Genomic DNA, 20,390 nt, shown 5'->3' with positions numbered 1-20,390 from the left:
CCTTGCTTAACAACTTTGGAATTCCTTGCCAAGCTGATTTTGCTCGCTAAGAAGAAAATTGTCGAGTTGACTTTGCTGGCCAACTTGGAAGTTTCTAAATTGAGCCAAAGTTGAGTAATCCCATTCATGTTACAACAAAAGGGATTTAAGGCCAACGACCGAGCAAAGCGAACCATCGAGCAAAGAGTCTAGCCCGGACTAGTAATGTAATTCCGATCACGCGAATGCGGACAGAATTAAGGGGCAATTGAGAGAGGAGTTTACATCAAGCAAACGGGCCGAGCTAGTTGTGACTTGGGCCTTGCTGTTGGATTACATGATTGAGTTGGCATAGCCAAGGGCAGCTTGGCAAAGGTTCTAGATCATGCGGCTGAGTTAGCCTAAAGTTTGGAAGTTGGACCGGGCTAAGCCGAGTTAGGTGAAACGATGGTCCATGGCTGAGCAAGGTCAGCGAGAACGAACGAAGTTGGGCAAACTGAGCTAGTTATTGAGCTTGACCCTAAAGGTTAGCTAGAATTGAGGTTGGAACTAACCGTGCTATGCCTAGCTCGGTGGAAATCGCTAGGTGGTCCAACTGGAGTGCAAGAAGAGAAACCCGCCAATAGTGTGTGTCAATACTGTTTGGCAGTTTGGCCAATGTTGTTTGGCAGTATTGACGGGTGCACGTGTAAAGAATAGAGAGGGTAGTATAGCCACGCGTCTAGGAAATGACGAGTAGAGTAGCCTAGAGGTTATATAGACTAAGCGACGCCTCCATATAACAGGTTTGAATTTCTGGCTACCCAAAGCTCTATCTCTTTTTTGTTTTATCTTTCTCTTTTTCTCTCTAAGGGTGCTAACTTAGTCGTCGGAGGGGTTTTCCGGCATCACACCCGTCAGGCAGCCCATCGTCGCTTTGTTCTCAGGTTGAACGACGTTGTTCGGAGCAGCGTCGAGCTTGGACGCGAGGAGTACGAAAAGCGACGAATATTTCCTCCCCGTACAAGATGAATTTTTTCTTTTTGTTATAATATTTGATTTTGTTCAAACTGAATGCTCTTTGTCAATGGTGTAATTCAGCTATTTTGAGATGTAGAGAGGGGATATGGAGAGATACACAATCGTAGCGCTTTATCTCTAAGGTGTGCAGCAAAAGGTTAAGTGTTGATTGGATCTTCGAAAGCTAAAAGTAGAAGAATAAATATGCTTAATTGGAGATTTGGGATTGCGAATTTTGTGATTGTGCTGTCCAGCATATGGAGAAAGAGTATGTCAAGACATTAGATTTAATATTAGGCCAATTATATCAGTGGTCGCTACATTTTGTCTCTTGTGTCATTTTGATCTCTCCACTTTCAATTGACTTAATCTTGATCATTAATTTTATATTGTGTCAATTTGGTCAAATTAATAATGGCATTGGTGTTTTTGACAAAAAATAATCACTGACTTAGTTGAGATTAATTCATTGAATTTAGTAAATTTATACTTTTATTTTAAAAAATATGACACATCGCTTATATGCATATTTTTCATAAAAAAATATTAAGAGTTGTAATTAATTGGACTAAATTGAAATAAAATCATAAATTCATGATTAAAATCGAGCTAAATAAATTTACGGGAATCAAAATGATACATGAATCAAAGTATATGGACTACTAGTGCAAATTGTTTTTTTTTTTTTTGGGGGGGGGAGAGGGAGAGGGGTGTGTGTTCTTTTAAGAGTAAAAAGAAGATGAGAGGGGTTTATGACCAATTTATTTATTTATTATTTATTATTTTTATTATTTTTTGGGCCAGTAGGTAGACATAAGCTTCAACTCTAAACTAAACAAAAATCGAGGAACAGAACAGAGAGCTATTGCTTGATCTAGAATTGTAAGTCCCCTTTTCCACCATCCATCCATATATATAGAGAGAGAGATGGCTGAAATTGCAGTCAATTTACTAGCGAAGAACTTGAAGGACTTACTGAGCTCCAAGATCGATTTGATTTTGGGAGAGAAGGATAAAATTCAAATCCTTTATGAGGATCTACAATTGCTGAGAACAAATCTGAACGATTTGCAGGTGAAGTTTTTTGAGCACGAACAAGTGAAAAATCTGGAGGCACGAATTAGAGATTTGGCGTACGAGGCAGAAAATGCGATCGACTCGTTCCTAGTTAACATTTTCAAGACAAAGGATATTAACATGAAGAAGATGAAGGAGATGAAGTATATTTGGATGGAGGAGATCTCATTATATCTTGACCATGTCAAAGAAGAGATTGAGGCCATCAAAACTGAGATGATGGGAATTTATGACATGGGTTTGGAAGCCATACTACAAGTTGGAAGTTGTTCCAGCAGTGGAGACTCAGACTCATCAAACACGAACACAAACGCAAAGACTTGGGGTGTAGAGGAGGAAGAAATAATGGTGGGATTTGAGGACGAGGCAATGAGCTTAAAGGAGCAACTTACTGGAGGACCAAAGCAGCTGCAGGTTATTTCCATTGTTGGGATGGCTGGACAAGGTAAGACTACTTTGGCTAGAAAAGTCTATAATGATCCTCTTGTCGTGTACCACTTCTATATTCGTGCTTGGACATCTGTCTCCCAAGAGTATCGAAGGAGGGATTTGTTAATTCGCCTTTTAAGTTGTGTTATGAAGCATACGAATGGAATTGATCAAATGGGCGATGAGAAATTATGTGAAAAGTTGTACAAAAGCTTAAAGGATCAAACATATTTCATTGTGATGGATGATATATGGGATACTAAGGCCTGGGTTGATTTGAAAAATTGTTTTCCAAATGACAACAACGGAAGTAGAATTATGTTCACTAGTCGACATGAAGACGTGGCTTTGCAGGCCAAAGCCAATAGCCCTCCTCTTTCCCTACGATTTTTAACCCATAATGAAAGTTGGGATCTGTTTCAACACAAGGTGTTTGGAAAAAGAGAAAATTGCCCCCCGGAGCTCATGGAGACAGGAAAGCAAATAGCCAACAAGTGTCAGGGACTACCTTTGGCAATTGTTCTGGTAGCTGGAATTTTTATAAATGAAGAGAAGAGCCAAGGCCAATGGAAGCAAGTAGGAGAAACCTTAAATTCAAATTTAGCTGCCAATCCACAACTATGGATGAAAACACTAGAACTGAGTTACAATCACTTACCTGGTCATTTGAAACCGTGTATTCTCTATTTTGGAGCATTTCCAGAGGACTACCAAATTCGAGTGGAGAAGTTGATTTGGTTATGGGTTGCTGAGGGATTTATAACAAAGACAGGTGAAAAAAGATTGGAGGATGTGGCAAAAGAATACTTGATGGATTTAATTGGTAGAAGTCTCTTATTAGCATCCAAAAGAGGGTATGATGGTGAAATCAAAGCATGTGGCATCCATGATTTGTTGCGTGAATTTTGCATCAAGAAAGGTGAGGAAGAGTTTTTTCTCCAACGGTTTTTGGGTTATCAGCGGATTTCGGTTTCAACCACTTCTGGCCAAAACATCCGCTCTTTATTGTTCTTTAACTCTGGATGTGGTGGATCATGGTATCCTTATTTCCTTTCTCCACGTTTGAAGCTACTTAAGGTGTTAGATACAAGTTTCGTCCAGATTTTCAAATACCCAATTGAGGTAGAACAGTTAGTTCTCTTGAGGTACTTAACACTTGACATCCTTGGAAAAAGAGAAAACCAATTCATCCTCCCACCTTCCATATCCAATCTCTATTATTTAGAAACACTTATTATTCATACATCACATTCTTTTATTATTTTACCATGTGATGTTTGGACCATGGAAAACCTGAGGCACCTTTGTGTTAGTGGTAATGGGAAATACATCATTAATTATCTTTTTCCTTACTTTCCCTCGTCGGATAACCTTCCCTGGTTGGATAATCTACAAACTCTCTCATGGGTGTTTTATCAAAAAGAATTCTCAGTCAGGATTCCTAATCTGAAAAAGCTGGGACTTTGTGGACGTATGGTACATGAGAAATCCTTGATGTTTCCTGATCTGCACTTCCTAGACCACCTCCAAGAGTTGAAGTTGTGGAATGAAGGCTTATTTAACTGCGACGCACATGTTCTGGGAAGAATTAAGCTACCCCTTAATCTAACAAAGCTAACTTTGAAGAATACCTATCTAAAGTGGGATGAGGTGTCAACACTTGGCAAGTCACTACCCAACCTTGAGGGTCTCAAATTATTATATAAAGCTTGTATTGGTAAACGTTGGGAAACAAGTGATGGGGAATTCCCTCGACTCAAATTCTTACAATGAAAGCTTGTACAAGTTGATCAGTTGGAAGTTTCCAGTAATCACTTTCCCGTGCTTCAGCGACTAGTGTTAATTCAATGTAATGGACTCAAGAAGATCCCATCGGAAATGGGGAATATACCCACACTCCAGATGATTGAGGTACATTGGTGCCACCCTTCTCTTGCCAATTCTGCCAAGGAAATTAAGGGAGAACAAGAAAGTACTGGAAACAATTGGCTGCAGATGATTGAGGCCAACAATAATGTGCTTTAGTTGAAGTAAGCGCATTAACTTGATCAAATCATGATTTTTATTTACATAAATTAATTTTCTGTTTGTTGATATATATATATTTTTTCCTTTTATTTTATTTTTTTAATTTTTTTCTCGTGTTACTATTATTATTATTATTATTATTATTATTATTCTGTATAAGTACCTGAGAAACCTTAAGTTATGTGATTCATGATTTACGAGCTAATAAACATCAATGAAAACCAATCTCCAAATTAGACAATAATCCAAATCATCTAGCCTATATGAAAGTGATATAGATTATCTCCAAGCAATCAACAAATTGGACACAAAGGATTTTAACGTGAAAAAATCACAATTGGAGCACCTCCAATTGTGATAAAAAATCACTGTTTAAAGCCACAAAACAATCCATTATGAAGATAATGAAATTACACAAGAATACAAGCAATTACCCAACACTCACTCAAAAATTGACTTTCACTCCTTGTGTGTCCCTTTCATCAACATCTTCGTCTTGAAATTGATTAGTCCGGGGTTGAATCCACCACACCCATGTCGAGTCCACGACGATAAGCCGTTTCGAACACTTTCAAAGCCTCTGAATCCACCAATGAACGCTCTATGAAGGTAGATTCATAATAAGCCCCTTGATATATGCTATTCAATCCATGTGAGGCAACTAGCTCACAAAATCATCAACGGAAAGATCACAAAAGCTCTTCAAACGAATACCCAGTAGTTCTTAGGTCTCCAGTTGTTGATATGGAAGAGATGAACCCTAAATTATACAACTGAGGCAGGTTAAAACAAATAGGGTCACGAAGACCGCTCGAGCGTAGGAAATACCACTGGAGTGGTTTGTCTAAGAGGTGGTTGTAACAAACAGAACACTTGTCACTTTGCTCAAGCACAAGAGTGCACGCTCAAGCGGTAAAAGAAGCCTCACAGTATCTAAGAACAAGGACTGAGATACTAGATGTCTCGTTTTAGCACTCAAGCGCACAAAGAAGTTTTATGTTGGGAGATACTAAGGAAAATAAAAAAGTGCACTTAGTCAACTGGGATAGAGTATGTAAATGCAAGAGTAAAGTTGGAATTGGCATCAGAAAAAAACAAAGCAAAACAAAAAAGAAAAAAAAAAAAAATTTGGCTTTTCGCAATAAGCTTGGTTGGAATGTCCTCAAAAATACCAATAAACCTTGGGTTTGCGATCTCAAAGTTAAATATCTTAAGAGAGCTAATAATTGTAATTGGCCTAAATGCAAGAAAGCTTCTCACTTTTGGAAGAGCATAACAAAAACCAAATAGATTTTGGATAATGGTTACAAACGGGTGATAGACGATGGGAGTCGCATCTTCTTTTGGTGTGATTGGTGGTGTGGTGATTGCCCTTTAATACATATTGTCCCTGGTCCCCATTGTAACCTGAATGAAAAATATCTAACTGAAGATGGAGATTGGAACCTGGAGAAATTTCATGTATCTTATCTAGTCATATTCAGAAATTTAATGATGGTACTGAAGATATAGGAAATTTGACTAGATCTGGAAGGGAAACATTACCCAAAAGCTTAAACGTTTTCATCTGGCTAGCTTCCCTGGATAGAATCTCAACCAATTGCTTGAGATTCACCAGAAAAACATTACTGATAATGCTGAATGCACAGTGCCACCACACTGTGGTAGGCACCCTTCATATCCTTAGAAATTTCCCTGAGAGTAGGAATATTTTGGTGCACTTTGTTAATCCTCAAGACTAAGAGAGGGACAGAGACAGAGGGATTGGGCAATGGATGAAAGACAATATTAAAAGCCCTAGTAGCACTTGCAGACTGGTCCACTTTCTTCACGTCCATTATTTGGCTTCACTAGAAAGAAAGAGGCAGGATACCATTTCTATAATAATTCGGAAGCAGACCATTTTTTTTTTCTGCTGTAAATGGATCATCCACTATGCCCAAGATATGCAAGAACCCGTTTTCATGAGGACATTATATTCCTGATGCTTATGTTTTAATCAAATGAAATTTTCCTCTTGCAGGTGAGCTAATGATGAATGTGGAAGTGCTAAAGGCAATCCCAAGCAACTGGAATTGGTGGCTTAATTGGTGATGAACAAGATGCTTGGAAGTTTAGATTTCTGGAAGACATATTGAAATTTTTGGCACCAGCATTGAAGCACAGCTCTGGGAAATTATGAGGGATCTCACCATTCAGGGACAAGAACCTTCAAAATGTGAACATGGAAACTCACTCTAGGGTAGTTGTGGCTCTAAATTCTAATTATGGAACATGGAAGCAACACCAATCCCTTCATGGGCATCATTAAAGATTTGTAGATTGCTCCTTAATTGACTCAATTGCAAACTGATTCATGTGTTAGGTGCTCTGTTAAATGTTGATCTTGTTGAGATCATGTACATCAAACCCCAGTTTCTGTTTGTTCGTTTTGGTTGTTTTGTTCAATTTCCCTTGTACCACAGAAAGAGAGTTTTCTTTCAATTGGTGTTTTCAATTGTTTTGTTGTTGTACATAGGTTGGGTTGCAAGTCTTTTTTCATGAACTTTTTTGGTTTTTAGGATAAAATTGTTGCTACAAAAACTGCTGAAAAAGATACCTCTCTCTCTCTCTTCTTTTTTTTTTTTTTTAAATAATGTTGGGGACACTGCAAAATGTATCAATAAAAAATACAAATAAACGTATCAATTTCAGAAAAAAGAAAAAAATAAGTTCTAGAAACTCAACAGTTGAGTTTTGAAAACAAATATTTTTTTTTTTTGGAAAAAATTAAAATTACTTTGAAAAATTGTACATGTAATTTTATTAAGTAGTTGATTGATAATAGATAGCCTATCTAATATATTTTAGATTGGTTATTTGAAAGGAACTCTATATAGACAATATTAAATAATGTCCCAATAATAAACAGTTTAAAAAAATTTAAGCTTGTAATCTATCCATCCCTCTTACCAACTATTATTGAGATTGGCATTGAGGAATGTACAATTCAGTTGCAGAAGTTTAGCTTATAAAGATATTTTGTACTATCTTAATCTCGATTATTGAGAGAGTAGACAGTATTAATTCCAAAATGTACACAAAGTGAAGCACAAGAAAATTTATGTAAGTCTTTATGATCTCCCACAAAAGGTTTCACATAGTTGACATCATGGCAGACTATTCAAGTTCAATTTCTGTGCACAATGTACAGGACCCTGGGTCTCTAGCCCGGTGCGGGCTTTGACATTTTTTAAGCTAAGCGCAAAACAAGCTCTTCATAGGGGGCGTTTCATATATTTAAATAATAATACTAATTTGTGATCAAAAAATTACATACCCTTTTTTTTTTTGGGACATAAAATGTACTTAAATATACAACAAAATTTATAATAAAAAGGACTAAAATAATCCAAACTCAAGTACCAAATAAAAATTGAACAAATTGTAATAAAATATTGTTTCTTGCATTTTTAGTTACAAAATTGCTAGTCTATTCAATCTTTTTTGTGACATAGTTTACCAAAAGTAAGATTTAGGCCTCTCTTGGGCGCACCCAAAAAAGTCAGCTTATTAGCTTATTTGGGTCACATCATCTCTATACTTTTTTGTACGTGTTTTCATAATAAGTAAAAAAAATAAATTTATAAGTTATATCCAAAACAAATCAACTTTAACTTTGAAAAGTTTCTTTCGCCAAAACAAATGTAACTAATATAATTAATTGTATTCTATACACAATACATACATTTGAGAAACAATCATCCATTAATTTCAAATAACTCATCATATCAATTATTTTTTTTATTTTTTATTTTTCTGATAAAACAATCATCTATTAGTTTTAAATAATTCACTACATCAACCATTTATTAATTTTGAATCTTCACCGAACTTTGTCGAGGCTTTTTAATTAATATGGGTAAATTTTTTTATGGACTAATAGAATAACTAAAAACATTTTGGGGGCATTTTTTTTAATCAATTTCTAGAGCCCCAAACAGCAGCTTTGCCGACTTTGGGCCAAAGCTAGCCCTGTCTACACCTCTAACCATACCACCATGAAGCCAACAAGTAGGACCAAGGTTCGCTCTAATACCAATTGTAACGATCTGTCCTCACCAATTATGTGATATTGTCTGCTTTGACTCAGTATACCCTAACAACTTTATCTTTATGATCTCTCACACAAACCCTCACTATTCCATTGATGGTGGTACTATTTATATCAATCAGATGTACCACTGGGATGTCACATTTTCTTTATGAAATGTATATGTTGTTCAATCATCCCAATCTATAACACGAAGCTTTGTCTGAAACTTCCTCCCAACGTGACAAAGAAATAATTCTTAGTCATGAATCAAGTGAAAAAATCACCAATCACTTCCAAAGTGAAGCAACTAGGAATTTGCCACATTTTATTTATGAAATGTATATGTTATTCAATCATTCCCAATCTATAGTACGAAACTTTGTTTGAAACTTCCTCCCAACGCGACAAAGAAAGAATTCTTAGTCATGAAGCAAGTGAAAAAAATACCAGTCACTTTCAAGGTGCAGCAACTAGGAATTTGCCACATTTTCTTTATGAAATGTATATGTTGTTCAATCATTCCCAATCTATGCCACAAAGCTTTGTTTGAAACTTCCTTCCAACACGACAAAGAAATATTTCTTAGTCATGAAACAAGTGAAAAAATCACCAGTCTCTTTCAAAGTGAAGCAACTAGGAATTTGCCACATTTTCTTTATGAAATGTATATGTTGTTCAATCATTCCCAATCTATAGCACAAAGCTTTGTCTGAAACTTTCTCCCAACGCGACCAAGAAGGAATTCTTAGTTATGAAGCAACAAAAAAAAAAAAAAAAAACCAGCCACTTCCAAAGTGAAGCAACTAGGAATTTGCGACATTTTCTTTGTAACGCCCTCAAAATAAACCCATATATCATGTAATCACAGCATCCATAAACATAAGAGAAATAAAAATATTTCTATTAATCAGAGTATTTAGTCCAAAAGTATTACATGTTAACAATAAAAGTAAATGCCCTACGGACTTACAACTTTTCAAGTCAACACTTGGTTACAAAAAGAGAGTACTAACTCTACACAAAATAAGCCCTTGGCTTGATATACATGTAATACAACAAAAACAACAAAAAGAGTCCCACAGCCTCGTGCCTTCCAAGCTACGTCCTTGGAGGTGGCATAATACCTGTACTTGAAAATGATGTCCCATATAGGGTGAGCCAACGCCCAGTAGAGATATGCTAAACATAATATGAACCATAACTAAAATGTTAGCATTTGATAAATGTTTAACTCACTTAAATCAATTCATAACCCATTTCAACTACATGACAAATGTGTCCATGTTTCATTTCATTTTCCATTTCTTAACCCTGGCTCAGAACCTGGCCATATACTTTAAATGAGATTATATCTCATATCAATAACTCTTCCATAAACCTCAATGGATACACTTATTTGCTGTCTTCAATAACATACAAAACACTTCCATACTTCACAAATGATACACGGATTTGCTGTATCAATAATTCAATAGATACACATATTTGCTGTATTAGTGGAGTCCATCCCCTATCTCCTCCCAAACAATAACCGGTTTAGGAGTCCATCCCCTATCTTCCCCTAAACCGTGGAGTACACCCTCTATCTCCTCCCACTCAACACAATGTATATAAACACGTATCATATACATAAGCAATCAATACATAAATTTGATGTATTATTCCAACAGTCATATTCGATGACATATTCAATGATTAGTTTTAATTTGCCTAATCATCATGCAGTGACTACAACAATCAAGACTATCCTCCACCGATAGTCCAAAGCAGTTATTTCTAAACAGATAATAAATGCTTCAACAGTTATATATAATCTCAATATTTTCAAAGTGAGTGATTAATAAATCCAACTCCACCATTCTATCTCATATTGAGCCGATTTCATTATTTCCAACTCAATTTCATATTTTCATAATAATTGTCATTAATTACGCTAATGACCCAAATATACCCAAACATGGCATTTTCCCCATTTTTCTCAATATTGACCCAAAGGCTCAAATATTATTAACAACATCAATAATCTCTTTTTAAGACCCAAAATATATGTGTATGAGTCAAAAGGGCAAAACCCCTCTTTTCAATATAACACATCACAAACCCTAACTTCCCAAATCAAACCATCTATACAAATAACTCAACATCTATGTTAAAGTACATAAGAATGAGTAGTTATCCCTACCTTGAAATGAAGAGCTCAAATGGAGGAGATGATCAAAACCTAAAGTACTCCAAATCCACAAATTTTCGGATTGATAGGTAGCCCTCAACAAGCTCTACACTTTTTACAAAGGGACAAAGGTGGGAGATCACTCAAACTAGATCAAACCCTAGAGAGAAGGTGAAATGTAGTGAGAGAAGCTCTCAAAAATGGGTTTTCGAAAAGTAAGAGAGAGAAGGAAAGTGTGAAAAGTGATTTAAAATCACCCAGCTGCCATCTGATATACGACTAGTCCGCTCGAGCGGAGAATAGAACGCTCGAGCGTCAAGCACAAAAACTGAACCCGCTCGAGCGCAAAGATGCCCGCTCGAGCATCAAGACACAACTGCAAAACACACCTGCTCGAGCGCAAAGGGAAACCCGCTCGAGCGTAGATTACACCCATCCAGAACTTTTATAGACATTGAACACCCGCTCGAGCGCCAAGGTACCTGCTCGAGCGCCAAGGTATCCGCTCAAGCTCGACCCGCTCGAGCGTAAGGAAATCCGCTCGAACGTGAAAAACGCACCTGCAGAAGTTTTGTAGAGGCACAAAATGCTGAGAGTGTGATAACTCCGCTCGAGCGCAAAGGGACCCGCTCAAGCGGACCACCAAAAATCTGGGCAACAAGGAATGGGACTAAAGCTCAACCAACCTGTTCGAAACACGCCCAACACATCCTAAAACTCAAGTACAAGGAATTAAAGGATGACAACAACACATATACAACAACCAACTCCACGGAACCTAAGTCTGGATACAACAATCAAAGAGGGAAGAACCAGGATCGCTATATTCTTTATGAAATTATCTGTTGTTCAATCATTCTCAATCTATAGTATGAAACTTCGTTTGAAACTTCCTCTCAACATGACAAAGAAAGCATTCTTAGTCATGAAACAAGTGAAAAAATCACTAGTCACATCCAAAGTGAAGCAACTAGGAAATTGCTAAACAATTACTTCACCTTTATCCATTCAATTCTCATTATTTGTAAACTAATCTTGCTTTGATTTACATTTGATTGTTTTGACAAAAAAACATTTTTTTGGGTCAAACTGTCTTTCACAAAAATGTATTTCCGTGCTTGGTAGTGACTTGAATATGGTATTCTATTAATTGCCCTAGAAGTGGTGTTGGGTGGTGTTGGTGGCGGTGGGACAACGCCTGTAGCGATGGTGGCAATAATAAATTTTTTGACTTTCAACCAATACAAATAAATATGTTTTCTATTTAAATATATTTATTTTCAGTTGATTTAAAAAAAATATTTTAGATTACTTTAATGAAAAACCTCTTTTCAAGAAACATTAAAATTATTTTGAATTTTTAAAAATTATTTTTTTACAAAAATGAAAAAATATGTGTTTTTCATTTTTCATTATTTTCTGTTTCGAAAAAAAATTAAAAGAAAGACAAAAACAAACAAACAAAATCGAGAATCTTTTGGTAGATATCCTTATAGGGTGTTCACAATATGCACATTTGTTACGTATTATTTTGGTATGTATTATCTATTTTTATGATAAATATTATGTATTTTTTGAGAAAATAGCAATTCAGTGGAAATTTCTTAAAATAATCTCAATTTGATGGAAAAGTTTATAGATATATTTTTTAATGTTGCAAAGTTTTTCACTAATATGCAATTATTTTTCCCAAAATCCACTATATATATTACACATTTGTAATTTTTTGGTATATATTCTGTTAGAAAATATTTTTCATCCAAACAAACGGTGCTTTAGTGACATTTCTTAACAAGGTATCTACTTTTGTAATTACTCTTTTTTCATTTTTTTTTTGGTTTGGTTCTTTCTTTATTTCGAGTTGTTTATTTATTTATGATTTATTTTTATTTTTTTAGAAACAACATACTAATATTTCATAAATAAATCAATGTAATCTGTAAGATATCAGAAAACGAAACTAGCTTGCATTTGATGGACTCCACAGATCTCTCAAGTTTTCTCATATTCATATTGAGAAATGCCCAATACCTTATTTATATAGTGTTTTTAGTTAATAACACAATAAAAAATTGTACGGATAAGACAATACAGACCCACATTTATTAAGTAATTGAGTGATGAAGGATGACCTATCTAATATATTTTAGATTCATTATTTGAAAGGAATTCTGTATAGACAATGTTAATGTCTGATAATTTCGAATAGTTTTTCAAAATTTTAAAAAGGTTTGTAATCAGTGTAACCCTCCTAGCAATGATTATTGAGATCAGTATGGGGGGAATGTATCAGTTGCAACAATTCAACTTATAGTCGGGGATGAGCGTAAAACAAGTCTGGCTACTCAATTATAAAAAATAAAAAAATAATTTAACTTACAAAGATAATTTCGACTATGTTAACCTCAATTGTTTGAGAGATTAGGCAGAATTAATTCCCAAATTCCCAACAAATGAAGTACAAGGAAATTCTCAGAACCTCATATATATGGCACATTATTTCCTAATTTTCTATAATGATTCGTCCCCACCAATTATGTAATATTGTTCGCTTTGGTTTTTTAAACCCTCATAGTTTTGTGTATTTTATGGTCTCCAAAAAGAGGCTTCACATAGTTGATGTCATGGTTAGACTAGCCATAGTGTACACAAGGTATTATACTTTGGGGTCTCTACTCTGAGAAATTATTATTTTTTTATTTCTAGGGATAAGTTTGGGTGATTCTATTTGCACTCAAATAATAATTTATTATTTTTATTTAAAATTTTAAAATTTTAATTCTTATTATATTTTAATGTAAATTTATTAATAATGATAATACACATTAAATCTTAAAACAAAATATTATTTTTTTTATCATAGTATACTGTGTGAGTTGATTTCTGACCACACTGCCAAATTAGTACTCAACTGGAGAACACTGGCAGAATAGATTTCGCCCGAACGACCTGTAATTGAAAGAAGAGATTCTGGCGGTGGTTCGTCCACCTGGGAGCACTCCGATGATCAAGTCAGTTATCTCTAAAAGATAGCAAAAGTGCTTAACTCACTATTCAGAATACAAAAAGCGTACCTTAGACCCATGGGAGTGCCTCTCCTTTATAGCCAATACAAACCTATTCCTATTAGAAGCCTAGCTCTAATGGATTCCGTCTCAACGTTGATCTTGGACTCCTAGTTAGATTGGGATAAACTCTCTAAGAGTCTTATCTTTATGCAGATTGAAGTCCTCCTCAATTCTAGGACTCTTGTCCCTTATCCGCATATTCCGGATTCCGATATTCTTGCAGATAACCTCGGCCTAGCCGAGATGGCCTCGGCATCATGTCTAGGACACGTGGCACCTCGGCTGACACTTTAGTGCCACCTTGGCTACGTGTTGTCATTCAGAAATTACGTCCCCACAATTGCCCCCTAGGTTCTATTACCTCGGCATCCTGAGGTGATGGAACCTATTTCATTTCATCCACTTGGCATGTCGGCTAAGCTCGTTTTATCCTTCATTGCTGAGGTCATCATTCGTTGGCTCCATATGACCAAGACCTGTAATCTCTTTTCATCAATGCCTTAGAACAAATAACCAAGTCGGTTCAGATTATTTAACCGAGATTATCCTCATAGCCGAAGTTTTTGCTTCATTAAACCAAGCACTTTAAGAGATTCATCACGCGTATGAGCTGTCACGCACAGCAGCCCAACCGTTTTAGCCATGCGTTTTCCCCCCACTGTTTCGTACTTGACACGCGCTTTTAAGCCGCCTTACATCTGCGTGTGCTGTCTGGCAAGCATGTCGCCCTAGGCACATTGATTACAATTTTGCCGCCATTTCGTGGTTTTGATCAAAATCATTTTTCTTTCGTCGTCTTTTCACTTTTGCATCTCCATTCTCGTTCAAACTCTCTCTCTCAAATCTTCCATTGCTGCTTTCACAAAGCTTTCCGCAACCAGTTCTATTCTTCCCCTCGGCAAAGCCTTTGCCGATCTTTTCCAGTCGCTGCCATCGTCTGACTCCGGCATACTCAACACCGGCTTCATTCCCTTAAGTGAGTTATTTTTGTCCCCTTCGTTTCAATTTGTTATACTTCAAAGAACTCTGCTGCTTTTGCGAACTTGCTCATGTCTTTGATCGTTTAATCTGTATCTTGACTTCCACCATGTATTGAGCATGTTTGCTTTGTGATTCTGTTTTTGCCCTATACATTCTTGAGTATACACACACTGCCTACATATCTGTTGATTTTTGCCACTGTTCTTTGGCCTTACACACCTGCACAAACTTTATCACTATTCTTGATTCTGAATCTTTATCCTTGTTTCTATTTTCTGTGTCTTTTCCAGATTCTTGCCTTCAATCTTTGTTTATATAGACTTAGGTTTGGGTTTTGTTGTAGAACTCACGAATCTTAGGGAAAACTGAAACGAATTCCCCTTAGATCCTCACAAATTCTTACCCCATTACACATTTAGGTTTTAGCCGAGGTCCTTCAAACAATTCCTTTTGAATCCCAACACTTTTCCCTTAAGCCGACATCATGAGTATGCAGAGGTATGGGGTAGACACCCCAACCAAGTTAGAATATTTCAGGCAGGAGTTTTTCATTCTTGCCAACATCCATCTAGGTTGGCTGGGGAGGATGACTCCATTATGCCCACAGTTGACTCCATGCCCTTTCCAGTTGTTGCTTTCATAGAGTGTGGGCTTAGGCTTCCACTTGACATCCTTTTTCGAGAAGTCCTCCATTACTACAAATTGAACCCAATGCAGCTCGCCATCAACTCTTACCGAGTTATCAACGGCATAATAGCCTTAGCCAAAAAAAAGAACACTAGGGTAACTTTAGCCGACATCTAATACTGCTACACCATGTGTGGCCACAAGTCAGAAAAAGACTATATCTACTACCTTAAACTGAGGTCCATAGAATACAAACTCGTTGCTGACCTCCCAAACTCCAACAAGGGAGCCGGGGACGATTACTTCATTGTTTCGGGCAACTGGAAGTTCACTCCAGATGAGGACCTTCACCTCTACCCTCTTAGCCGAACAGTATTCATAGAGGGTAATGGTAAGAGCCAAGTGTTTGCTTTTCAAGTCTTTAATACTTCGTTCCTTCTATATGTTCTAATGTCTGTTTTTCTTGCAGCTCTTCCACAGCTGCCAAAAGACTTCCGCAAGTCCTTCTCCCCTAGCAAGGACTTGAAGAAGCTGTTAGATCTGCCAGTCCAGAGGCGGATAGCTTCTTTACTGCTCAACTTCATTCTGACTTACAAGTCGATTCTTCCCGACACCCCGAAGAAGAAGAGCAAGTCTCCTTCTTCTGCTACAACTCCACTAGCAACTTCATCACCTCGACCAAATCAGAGATCAACTTCCAATCTAGCTGAGCAGCCATCAACCTCGACTCCATACCTGATTCCTCCATCTCAACACAAACACTGACACCGAACTGCAATTACTACCGAGATGGGTCGCAAGAAAGCAGTTGCCAACGATTTTCTGGCCGACATCCCCAACACTGTCAACGCTCAACCATCACAATCCTAGCCTTAACCAAAGCCAAAGCCCAAAAGACTGAAGAAGGCCCAGCCTAAGGCAACGGTGACTTAGATTGACACTGAGGATACCTTTCCCATTTCAAAATTGGTCGACAGCGAGAAGACCCCCTCTGCTGCCGAGAAGAGGCCCGCCGAGGTCGAACCATCCCAATCAACTCGGTCGAAGAGGCCGAGGTCTGAATCGGCAACAACCTCGGGCTCTATGAAATCTAATGCCCCTTGGGCTCCCCCATTACAATTAAGGGCAAGCCGGTTAGAGCTAGTGACAACGCCGATGATATTGAAGTTGGCGTTGCCCTTTCTACCGTGCTGCTCCTCCCCCAAGATCTCAATCGCAATGCCGAGATGAGCGAGTATGAGAACTTTGCTCTAATGTTGCAACGCTCCGTCCAAGTAAGCCCCTAACATTTGGTACTTTTTCATTTTCTGCTATTTTATATTTAGAGAATTTTACTAACTAGTTTTTTCCATTTCTTCTAGGTGATCCAGCATGGCCACTCTTTTGCGATGTAGGCCTTTGCCATCAAGAAGGAGTTGGCAAATAAAACCAAGGCGGCTACAAGCTTGCAGAGGGCCCTTAACAAGGCTGAGGGCAAAATAAAGGCCTTGATAGATCAGGCCGAGGCAGCCAAAAAAGCTCAGGATAAGGCCGAGGAGAAGGCAGATGCTGCAGAGGCCATTAAGAAGGTCTTGGAGGCCGAAAAGAATGAGGCCCAGCTGAAAAATGCTGAAGCCTAGGCCGAGCTCCGGGCTACTTTGGCCACAAAACAAGCCGAGATCAAGGCGGCTGATGAAAAGGTGTACGCCGAGGGGGCGGCCGACGTCAAGGAGGACTACAAAAAACAAGTGAAGTAGGCATGCAACAAGGGTTTTACCCTTGGTTAGATGACTGCCCTCAAAAAGCTAGATGTCCTCGAGGACTCCCCGCTCAAGAATGCTGACGACCTCCCCCTGTCATTCCCCCCTACTCCAAGCCAATCCGAAGACGATTCTGAGTCCGAGGAGGAAGCTTTGGTCAGGAAGAAGAAGGAAGCTGCTGGGGCCAAGTCCCCTACTTTGAATGAGCAAGTCGTGGACTTGTCTCGGGATGAGGAGGGTGAGGTCTCCAAAGATGCCACTCCTGAGAGAACAACATTAGACACGCCTATCGCCGACAAGAGCCTCGACTAGACTCTTAAAGAGATCGACGCCGAGCTTGCGGCTGAGAAGGCCACCAAGAAGAGTTCCCAAATGTCCTCTGAACCCCAAACCTAACCAGCTAATGACATCGAATAGTCTAGTTTCTTTACTTCCTGTACTTTTTCTTACTTTTGAAACAATGTAAGCTTTATTTTGGCCGACGTTCTACGTTTGTAATCTGAACAATTACTCTTTAATGTCAGGTCGACTTGTATTTTTTCCTTATCTGAATGCATTCTCTACTTTCTTCTTTCAATGTGATTGAATGTTTATCTTCCTTTTACTGTCTTGTATGTTTCTATACTTAGAATCATTTACATGTCTTCAACGTACAGCTTAACTGTGTAATCTTCTCGGTGTGGAATACTTCGGCTATACCCACTAACAATTTGCCTCGGCTTTGACCTAACATTTGAAAATATTTCTCATAATTTCGATGAGTGTTAAACCAACTTCTTTTAACATAACCTTGGCTTAACTTCAACTTGTAAATTTTAAAACTTCAACAAGTGTTAAACCAACTTCCAAGCATCATTCTCCAGCCCTCTGCCCCCTAATGTGAACTTAAGTTCCACTTAGGTTCTCATTAAGTATGTGACTTTGACCTTGTCACCGAGGTCAGATTCAAACAAAGGATGGCCGAGGTTATCAACCTTGGTCTCCTTGTTAATCTGACTGACATGCATTTAGCTTTAACGTGTATCTGACTCTGCCGATATGGCAAGTTCAAGTTGTTTCAACTTAGTTGAACTCTATTACATGCAAGTAGGAACTCTTCCATATAATAGGTCTAAGTTATTCGTCATGTTTCAATAAGCAATATCGCCAACTTAGTTCAACTCTATTATGTGCAAGTAGGAACTCTGACATATAATAAGTCTAAGTTATTCGTCATGTTTCAATCAGAAATATCGCCAACTTAGTTCAACTCCATTATGTGCAAGTAGGAACTCTGTCATATAATAAGTCTAAGTTATTCGTCATGTTTCAATCAGAAACATCGCCAACTTAGTTCAACTCTATTATATGCAAGTAGGAACTCTGACATATAATAAGTCTAAGTTATTCATCATGTTTCAATCAGAAACATTGCCAACTTAGCTCAACTCTATTATATGCAAGTAAGAACTCTGCCATATAATAAGCCTAAGTTATTTGTCATGTTGTACCTAGAAACATCGTCAAGTATCTGGTTAGTCACAATACACAAGTTTAAACGTTTATTAATACTTCGGCTAACAACAAAACACAAGAAAACTTAAAAAATAATAAAATCTAGTGATAGAAAAACTTCAGATTGCAAGTGTTCCAGGGTCTTGGCAGCTCTTTGCCTTCACTGTCTTCAAGCCGATATGTCCCATTGCCCAAGACCGAGATGATTCTATAGGGTCCCTTCCAATTCGGGCCAAGCTTGCCCTCTCTGGGATCCTTCTTGTTGTCGACGACCTTCCTCAAGACGAGGTCACCAACTTGGAACTCCCATGGGTTGACCTTTTTATTATAAGCTCTGGCAAGCTGCTGCTGGTATGCCTCCAGCTGAATTGCTGCTTTCTCCCTTCGTTCCTCTAGCAGATCCAGACCTTGGGCTAAGAATGCCTCATTGGTCCTATTTTCTACTCCCTGGGTTTTGATCCTTGGGATGCCGACCTCCAGTGGAATTACTGCCTCTGCGCCAAAAGCCATGGCAAAAGGGGATTTCCCAATTGATCTTCTCGGCGTAGTTCAATATGCCCAGAGTACGCTGGGCAACTCATCCACCCACTTTCCCTTTGCTGCTTGCAGCCTCTTCTTAATCCCATCCAGGATAACTTTGTTGGATGCTTCTGCTTGTCCATTGCTTTGAGGAAAACTTGGGGTGGAAAAATAATTCTTGATTTTGAACTTTACACAGAAGCTCTTGATTAGCTTACTGTCAAACTGTGTGCCGTTGTCAGCTATTATTGCTCTTGGGATCCCAAACTTGGTGATGATGTTCTTCTATATGAAGTTCTTCGTATCAATGTCCCGAATCTTGGCAAAGGGTTCAGCTTCCACCCACTTGGTGAAGTAATCTGCTGCCACTGGCAAGTACTTCCTTTGTCCAGTTGCTTGATGCAGTTTTCCAACAAGATCCATGCCCCATTGGGCAAATGGCCAAGGGCTGGACACTAGGTTCAAGTTTGTTGCTGGTTGGTGTATCAAAGGTGTAAACCTATGGCACTTATCACACTTCTTAACATAGGCTTCAGCATCTTTCTGCATGTAGGGCCACAAATACCCCTGAGGTCCACATACTCCTTCATGTATCTTATACAGAAAATCTTCAACCTGTGTAGAATGCACACACCTCAGAAGGGGTCTAATAAAAGATCTTCTGTAGAGATGTCCTTCTGCTGTCAAACTGAATCTTGCCGACTTCAGTCTGACCTTGTGTGCCTCTTTACGGTCATCTGGTAGCTTCCCATCTCTAAGGAATACTATTATTGCATCCATCCAACTTGGTCCCATCTCCACACATTGCTTCACGCTCTGTGTTTAGTGGTTCTATGCTTGGACTTGACAAGTAGTCAACCATTATCGTTCTTGCCTCTCCAGGTTTCATTGCACTAGCCAGGTTGGCCAGAGCATCCGGATGGCTGTTGTCTTCTTGGCTAACTTGCTGTAGTCGGCAATTTTGGAATAAGGCTACCAGTCTGTCCACTTCCTTTGCATAGGCCGACATTCTTTCATCTCGGGCTACAAATTTCCTTGTTGCCTGGTTGACTATAAGCTGGGAGTCACAGAAGACTATTACCTCGTCGGCTTCCATGGCTGTTGCCAGCTTTAATCCTGCGATTAGTGCTTCATACTCTGTCTCATTGTTTGAGGCCATAAACCCCAAACGAATGGATTATTCCAGTATCTGCCCTTCTGGCGAT

The 20,390-nt window shown here is 38.2% G+C and overlaps 1 protein-coding gene across 2 annotated transcripts in view; it reads left to right on the top strand.

The window, feature by feature from the left end:
• Window positions 1–1,790: 1,790 nt before the first annotated feature.
• The window catches only part of LOC114321887 (putative late blight resistance protein homolog R1A-10), a 47,841-nt gene continuing 29,241 nt past the window's right edge, over window positions 1,791–20,390 (top strand). Inside the window, exons 1-2 of one of the 2 annotated variants that reach the window (XM_082893845.1) lie at window positions 1,791–4,514; window positions 6,536–7,220. In XM_082893845.1, coding sequence (XP_082749971.1) covers window positions 1,906–4,257 — 2,352 coding nt within the window. In that variant the 5' untranslated portion in view covers window positions 1,791–1,905 and the 3' untranslated portion in view covers window positions 4,258–4,514; window positions 6,536–7,220. Of the gene's footprint in view, window positions 4,515–6,535; window positions 7,221–20,390 lie in introns of those variants that run through there. The other variant, XM_082893844.1, reaches the window with a different exon arrangement.

This window comes from Camellia sinensis, chromosome 11 (assembly GCF_055761805.1).
Source record: "Camellia sinensis isolate YWXY chromosome 11, ASM5576180v1, whole genome shotgun sequence".
Classification (NCBI taxonomy): Eukaryota; Viridiplantae; Streptophyta; class Magnoliopsida; order Ericales; family Theaceae; genus Camellia; species Camellia sinensis.
The sequence above is the reverse complement of the archived record's forward strand: the minus strand, read 5'-3'. Positions and strand labels throughout refer to the sequence as shown.